At 50.2% G+C, this 8,696-nt stretch overlaps 1 protein-coding gene across 1 annotated transcript; it reads right to left on the bottom strand.

Moving 5' to 3' along the window:
* Positions 1-961: 961 nt before the first annotated feature.
* FIBRA_08817 (uncharacterized protein) lies at positions 962-6,290 on the bottom strand (the record flags this gene model as incomplete). Its single annotated transcript, XM_012330436.1, has 9 exons — positions 962-1,284; positions 1,335-3,465; positions 3,519-5,095; positions 5,147-5,281; positions 5,335-5,533; positions 5,589-5,639; positions 5,687-5,941; positions 5,996-6,106; positions 6,165-6,290. The coding sequence occupies 9 exons, from the start codon at positions 6,288-6,290 to the stop codon at positions 962-964; spliced, it is 4,908 nt and encodes a 1,635-aa protein (XP_012185826.1).
* Between the last annotated feature and the right edge of the window lie 2,406 nt (positions 6,291-8,696).

The following is an 8,696-nucleotide window of genomic DNA, read 5'->3' as shown; positions in this document are numbered from 1 at the left end:
GTTCAACAACTTCTATTACTTGTGTGTATATCTCCTACAGTTTCACAATTATCTACCAACTCTGCATTTGCTGCAGCATTCGATAGGGCATCAAGCACTGCATCCCTTAGAAGAGCAGGCTGGCGCCGTTTCCTCGACTATGCACTCCGTGTATATTTCGCGAAGCTCATGTGGCCTGTTGCCGTTTCGAGACAGTGTTGCAGAGGACAGACATTCCATTCGGGGCTGGTATGTATCCGCCTTCTGTAATTTACCATGTGCACGCTGGCCCACGTTGTACGTACGGAGAGTCTACCCGCGACACTGGCGCTGCTATGCCATCCCGACAGGACAAGCAATTCTCCGTGTAATGGTTCGCTATGCGCGGGATGACCAGGCAAAAGAGGGGGGGGGGAACAGCTCCGTTAGTCCCACGCCATGTCTGAGTCACAAGTCATCTGGTCGTAGGCGTTCGTTGGCACTCATGCGCATCCACAGGAATTGGTGGAGTACGATTCCATTTCCATTAAGATCAATATGTACACAGTGTCACGACTTCGCCACAGCGTGAACTATACGTCCTCAGAGTCACCGCCAGAGGGGGGGGCGTCTGACGCACAGACCCCACCACGCTTACCCAAGTAAGACAAACACCGACTATGATTGTAGTATTGCGGGTCACTGAGCCACCGAACAAGCTATCAGTTGTTCGTAGCGGCGTTCAGCAACAAATATTTTCAGTCTGTAGTTCATATAATACCATCTGTCTAGCAGTATATCAATAATGTGTCATAACATCACAGTGTGTATGGCCTGACAGTTTGTGCGCATATTCGAGTACACATTGGGGTATATTAGATCTAGATGCGATATCGACGCCCAAGAAATTCTTTGAGCAACAATATAGAGACGGGATATTGACTGCAGTTGTATTGACCGTGAATGACCACAGTATGTCTTGAAAGTTGTGTGGTGAGTAAGTTCAGTCTCGGCTACGACAATCCTGCCACAACTCTCCATGAGCAAAATTACTTAAATCAAGTTGCAAGCCACTTGAAGGTATAACCATGGTGGTGACTGGTGTGTGCATGGTACGCTGAAGGTGAGGTGGGACCCAGAATAAGAGTCGGCCTTCGGGGCCAATCAACCAACCAGCATCATTAGGGAATAACGAAGGTGGTGGAGAGCCCTGCAGAAATGAGGCAGGAGAACCAAGACTGTGGGCAAGATTCAACGAGAAACATATTCCGCGATGGCCGGGGAACACTACCGGCGAGACAGCCGTGGAATTCTGCACAAGTGTAGCTAGTGTGTACTCATTAGCACTGAAAAACGAGAAAGACAGAAAGACGTACTGCTCCTCTTACCCTGAGCCTGAATCGTCTCGCCAACAGAATCAGACATGGCGCATTGGGCATCATGCGCGATAGAGTTAACAACTCCCGTATGCTCCTCCAGAAATGGTCCTATTAGTTGTAGCTCAGGCTCCGCGTCCCATACACGGATCACGTTGTCATAGGATCCGGATACGATACGTCGGCCATCGTGCGAGATTGCAACTGACAAGACAGGCCCTGTATGACCCTCGAGAGGAGAGCCCAATTGCTGCTCGGTCTTCATATCCCACACACGGATTGTCTTGTCATACGATCCGGATACGATGCATCGGTCATCGTGCGAGATTGCAACAGACGAGATGATTCCTGTATGCCCCTCGAGAGTGGAGCCTACTTGCTGCCTAGTCTCTATATCCCACATACGGATCGTCCCATCACTCGATCCGGATACGATGCGTTGACCATCGTGTGAGATCGCAACAGACAAAATGAGCCCTGAATGCCCCTCTAGAGGACAACCCAATTGCTGTCTAGTCTCCACACTCCACACGCGGATTGTTTTGTCATCCGATCCGGATACGATGTGTCGGCCGTCGTGCGAGATTGCGACAGACCTAACAGTGGATGTATGCCCCTTAAGAGGGGAGCCCAATTGCTGTACAGTCTCCATATCCCACACACAGATCGTCTTGTCATAGGATCCGGATACGATGTGTCGGTCATCATACGAAACTGCCACGAAGCTGACAGGTCCTGTATGTCCTTTTAGAGGGGAGCCCAATTGTCCAACCTCCATATCCCACACACGGACCGTGTTGTCACGCGAGCCGGATACGATGCGTCGGCCATCGTGCGAGATTGCGACAGACCCGACAGGTCCTGTATGCCCCTTAAGAGAGTAGCCCAGTTGCTGTCCAGTCTCCATATCCCATACACGAATCGTCTTGTCATCCGTCCCTGATACGATGCACCGACCATCGTATGAGATTGCCACAGACATGACAGATCCTGTACGCCCCTCAAGAGGAGAGTCCGATTGCTGTCCAGTCTTCATGTCCCACACACGGACCGTGTTGTCATACGATCCGGATACGATGTGTCGGCCATCGTGCGAGATTGCGACAGACCAGACAGACCCTGCATGCCCTTCGAGCGGGGAACCCAATTGCTGCCCAGTCTGCATATCCCACACGCGGATTGTGTTGTCATCCGACCCGGATACAATGTATCGGCCATCGTGCGAGATTGCGACAGATCCAACAGGTTCTGTATGCCCCTCCAGAGGGGAGCTCAGTTGCTTCCCTGTATCCATATCCCAGACACGAATCGTCTTGTCGTGCGACCCGGAGACAATACGTCGGCCATCGTATGAGATCGCAACGGACCAGACTCCACCTGTATGTTCTTGGAGAGGGGAACCCAGTTGCTGTCCAGCCTCCATATCCCACACGCGGATCGTCTTGTCAAGCGATCCGGATATGATGCGTCGGCCATCATACGAGATTGCGACAGACATGACAGGTCCTGTATGCCCCTCGAGAGGGGAGCCCAATTCCTGCCTGGTCACCATATCCCATACACGGATCGTATTGTCACGCGATCCGGATACGATTTGTCGGCCATCGTGCGAGATTGCGACAGAGCTGACAGGTCCTGTGTGCCCCTCGAGAGGGGATCCCAATTGTTGTCCGGTCTTCATATCCCACACACGGACCGTCTTGTCATGCGATCCGGATGCGATGTGTCGGCCGTCTTGTGAGATTGCGACAGATATGACAGGACCTGCATGCCCTTCGAGAGGGGAGCACAATTGCTGTCCGGTCTCCATATCCCACACACAGATTGTTTGGTCATCCGATCCAGATATAATATGTCGGCCATCGCATGAGAATGTAACAGACGTAACATTGGATGTGTGTCCTTGAAGGGTACTCTGGAAAGATGACCATTCATTCATCCCCCCAGTAGCCACTGTGATACCTCTAGTAAATTTAGCACAGCGTGCTGAAATACGAGATAGAGCTGGAGCAAAAGGGAGAGCAGACAGATAAAGATGCGGTGTGCTATACAACATTGGCGCAGCAAACATGCGAATGAATCGTTCGGTGTCGGCAACGGCTGCCTTGAGTTGTGTGTAATTGTGATCCTTCTGTGATGATGACCTGAGCCAGTATTAACGGTAGTGATCACAAGACGACATACCTGAGACCAAGACCATAATGTAGACAGCATCGAAGCAGGACCACTGAGGCTCTTTAAAAGACAGAGAACTTCAAGCCAGTAGAGCATCCGCTCACCATCGAGCAAGTAATGCACTTCGTCTGCCAGCGATGAGTGGAAGGATGCGGCCGTAACATGAGTAATCCAGAATCGAGATGAATATTGTAACTCAGGCATAATAGACTCTTTTATGCGTTTCTGCAGGTCAATGACAGACGAGTTGGGGAGGTAGGAGCTCTCTAGATGGCAGATGTTGAAGCGGAGTTGGACTTTCATGAGACGCAGACATGCAGTAGCCAGCCTGTAGTGATGTACAGCTGATTCCCCGACAAAGAAGTCACCACTTCGATCCCTGTCCGTCAAGAAATCATAAAAGGATGCGTGAAGAGGCCGTATAGGTATTTGAGTATCTGTGACGCCAGTGAGTAGTGCGCCCAAAGGAGTGAGGATGAATTCAACGTCGATGTCCTGCTGCTCTTGGTCAATGCCATCAATGCATGGTGAATAACGCTGAATCGTGTTCAGGACAGTCCTCGAAAGCGGTTCCAGCATGGTAACAATCAAGCCCATCACAGTGCAAAACATCGGAATGGCGTCCTTTCGTTCATCCTCTAGTATAACGTCTGCCAAGATGCGCTTGTACATAGAATCCAATAGTGTTGTCCTCTTCGTTGGCTCATCGGAAACCACACTCTTGAAACGGGCCTTGGGTTTCTGGCGCACTGTGTTCCTGCCTTTGATATATTCGCATGCTAAACGAGACCATTCGAAGAGGCCATTAGCTCGCTTCGCAAGTGCTCTGCAGTCATCTCCATCGAACTGCAGCTCTTTCAGCCTGCTCGAGAAATAGCATTCAATATCATAGTCAACGGTATCCGACCAAGGCGGTTCGTCCAAACTAACGTGCCGAATGTGCGACAGGCCATGCAGAGCACCATGAATGTCTTCGAGAGGGCGGGATGTGACCAGAATACGTATATTCGGGGGCATGCAAACCAAAGGCTGGGAAGAGACATCCTGTCTCCCTGTCAGCAGATGAAGGATTTGTTCACGGGTATCGCTCTCGCCACTTTCGTCCAATGCATCGATAATGACTAGGATGGGAGCTTCAATAGCTTCTGACGCCACGTTGATTGGGCCAAGGAGAAGCTGGATCCATTGCCTTCTGATGTCGACGGTGTGCTTGAGCTCGTTGTTGTCTTGGATAACACTCGCCAGCGCCCTGCGTACAAGCGGATTGTGGTCCGCCAAGTCGCGCGCGATAGTCGTAAACAGTTTTTGAGAAAGCCGTTCTCCCTTCCGGGTTTGATCAAAGCAAAAACACGACCCGAGACTTCCATGTTCATCGGACCAGCCAGCTATGGTGTGTGCGACCGTTGATTTACCTGTCCCAGCCATGCCGGATAGCCAGAAAATTTGCTGTGCATTTGACGCAGTATCGATAACCCAGTCTTGGATCTCGGAGAGGATCGCTTTCCGAGTGTCAGGAAGGCACTGCTTCAATGTATTTCGCCCGACACCCCCTGCATACTCCAGACCACTGAGATCCAAATCCTCAGCTAATGCGTTGATGATCAGAAAGTCTTAGCACAACATAGTGATAAACGCACCGGCTCTACATGTGAAGATGGCAACATCACGGATGACATTGTCTCGAAACTGCTGCATGAGATTGTCAATAGCCCGACTATAGCCTTCAATCGCTGTATTTGTATCTCCCAGTACATTTCTACTCGTCCTCATCCCTGTTTATGGAACTATGTTAGACACAAAAGATGATACGGTGCTGCAGACACACAGAAATTTTTCGTCTCCACGTAACGAACGATGAAGTTGACACAATCCATCACTTGACGTGACAGCCTTTCTAACACCAACGCTTGCGTGGCGGGCATGGGACTCCAATATTGTGTTTCTGTGACAAACCCATAAACTTCTGACACTTTAGAAAGTAGTGAACGAACAGCTGTGTCCAGATTGATCTGATTAAGAATCATCTAGGTGTCGAGCATGAACAGGAGTGCTGGACTTGAAAAAATGAGATCGGCAGACCTTGGATGCGCCTTTGAATATGACGAGCGCTATCTGCGCGTATGGATGAACCTGCGCAGAACGGTGAATACGAATCACCAACTCAAGACTAATCATACCTTTGCGATGGCATTCACCACCAAATTAAACGCCCTAAGCGCTGCGAGTGGTGCAACGAGAGGATCAATGGTATCCAGCATCAATCCAGCATTATCAATTGCCGTTACAACTGTCGCAGCGATATTAGATTGCTTGATGCCCTCGACGTCGGCAGCAGCTTGTGTAATTGCCCCTTTGATGGCGATGCGGTCAAGTGAGTCAGCGTCACGTTGAAGGTTTGCTTCGGTGGCAGAGGCAGCGTGGGGTAATGGGATCTGCAATTGCTATCTAGAAATACAATCTGTTGTCAAGCGCGCACATGCACCCACCTGAGCAGACTCCTCTGGACCTGGATGGGGGGAAGGTTCTCTGCTTCGACCAAGGCGCTTGAGAAATCCATCCAAAGACAGGGATCCTCGAGAATTTGAGGGAGCGATATGCTAGTGGATACGTTCAGCACGACGTCGCAGTAGCTTCTTAAAATAAGCATGGTCATACCTCCGACTCGTTCTCCGCGGCAGACACATACCCGCTCCCTCCAATTTGTGTTAGATGAGCATCTGATCGGGCTTTCTTCTCCTTGGGCCACTTAGACCGCATCCATGGGGGCCTAAACTTGTCCATCGAGCAGGGTCGCGAGTTGTTTGGTCAAAAATGGCAGTAGATGTCTATGAAAGCAATGAGTCGACAATGGGAAGAAGGAAGAAGGACAGGCGTCTCGATGAACGTGTCCTTGGATCTCACAGCTGATGCGTACAGTACAGTACAAACAAAGCCAAGATGGGACTCACACGGCCATGTTATGCCATCAACATGCCCATGACTTGCTTTAGGCGGCATCAAATAGTCTGAAATTAGTGTTTGGTTTTGTAGCATCACGAGTTCAGTAAAGCGCTGATCACACCTCTTGCATACTGAGTCGCCAAATGCTTTGATAGTGCTGGCTTTTGAGAAGTGGCTTATGAGCGAAAATTTTGATACGGGACATACCTGATATGAAACTGCTCCTCCCATCACCATAATTCAAACAAAACTGCGACCGGATTCATCAATACACTCGGTCATTTTGAAGCATATCGTTGAATGTCTGCGAATGCTGTTACCGAAGTTGAGTGACACTTTTTAAGCGATCATACGGCACTTACTGAGAGCACAGTAGCCTGAATGAGAGCAAGAGCTCGACTTCGCATTAGAGAAAGGACCGAAATACCATCACGGCGAGCCCCAGCCTGGAGAAAATACAGGGAGAAGATTAACAAAGAAAGTAGACAGACGTGGAGTAAATTATCGTTTAGGAGTCAGTGAAGAAGGCAGCTTGGAATCGGTTGCTGCAGTTAAGGCCTGAGGTCGCAACTGGTCGCAAGGACTCGGAGCCAAGCGCGCAAGGCCTGTTTGGTTTCGACCTTTCCAACTGGAGTCTCCTCCTGCCTTCGAGGCCGACCTTCGCACCTTCGTTCACCATCACTACAAGTCCCCTTTCATTCGACTCCACGACTCTCCAATTTACCGGGAAACGCAAAGCTTAGATGATGGAACGAGTCTAAGTCGACATATGGGTACCTTGGAGTTTGGGACGTGTCTCGTCGGCTAAATGAGTGCGTTGTTCCGTGTTGTTGTGCAGTAGTCTGGGAAGACTCGGTCTCCTGTTCTTGATCTGCTTGCCCGACGTCTTCACCGTGTCTTTGCAGGGAAAGCGGAGCTCAGGTTGCACTTAAGCTTGACCTACGTCTTCAGGCTCAGCTCGCAGATTGGGCTGTTCTAGGTATCTATAACCAGATGTCGCATGCATCCGAAAAGATTCTGTACCTAAGGCCATTATTACTTTGACGTAGTAGTAACGGAAGGTATGTACAGGGTTCGATTGCAACGTAATTGACGATAGACGTGGTACCAGTTTTCACTATCCTATCACCATCCTATTCCTGCTTGCCGCGTGCAACCACTTTCACTGACATGTTCCATTCGCTCGCAGGTCTAGGCAATAATCCAATCATTCGTAAGCAAGACGTTCTATGGATATCCTACGCACGCCTGACCCACGAGCGGGCCAACCCACTCCACCGCAATCAACAATGGACAAAATAGCACAAATCCCGTGCACTATATAATGAGTTCTCTACAGGAACATAGTTGCATCATATACAACAAAGCTAACGCCCACAACCCTCCAGCGACCCCGGTCATGACACACGGAGTGAGCAGCTCGCGAAGTTGGAGTGTCCAAGCCGGTGACAGGGATGGAGTTTCATCCAGGCCTACAGGGAACCCTTCGTGCTGCATCAGCAGTCCTTGCCGTACCTAAGGGCTACCATTGCGTCGCCGTTGATATTCTCCTTCAAACCTCCACCAACCGTGGACTTCGAAAGCTACGGGAACGACGCACCAGACACAATTTTCTTACATATAATACCATGATAACATTGCTCTCGTCGGCGATGCCGACAACGCTGGAATGCAAGACAGAGGGTCCACAAACGGATGAAGGCTAGGAATGTTCATTGATGCGTCGCTCAGGTATAGAGCCTATCTTCTTGCGTCCCCCGAAATGATCTTGTTTGTCGTGGGCACAGGTAGCATTGTGACTTCATAAAGTGCTACAATGAATATGGAGATGTGGTACAAATGTCACCAGTGAGAGCTGCGCTTCACGCCCACGCGTGACTAACGCATCCTGCTTTTCTTCTCCTCGGATTCCGTTCAAATAGCCCCGTATCTTTGGGTGTTCGAAGTCGGGCTGGGCTCCCGCAAGCAGGGAAGCCAGAGCGGAGTCGGGAAGATGGCTCTGCTGTTGAGAGTAGGCCAGTGCGGCTGTACTGGTTTTTATCCAGAGATACTGGATAGAGAGGCACTGTTCCAGTGTACGGATATCTGCATGCGATCAGAAAAACGTAGTAAAGCTTAGGGAGGGCACGATCGGAACCTCCTTGAGACCTCCGGGAACTCAAGCAGGCTTTGCGACGCAGCTCTCCACAACAGGAGAGCAAGATAATGTGTGATCTCCTTCCTGCTCCTTGAGCTCGAGCACGAGTG

Source organism: Fibroporia radiculosa (genome assembly GCF_000313525.1).
Source record: "Fibroporia radiculosa TFFH 294 genomic supercontigs, scaffold3313, whole genome shotgun sequence".
In the NCBI taxonomy this organism is placed as follows: Eukaryota; Fungi; Basidiomycota; class Agaricomycetes; order Polyporales; family Fibroporiaceae; genus Fibroporia; species Fibroporia radiculosa.
The sequence above is the reverse complement of the archived record's forward strand: the minus strand, read 5'-3'. Positions and strand labels throughout refer to the sequence as shown.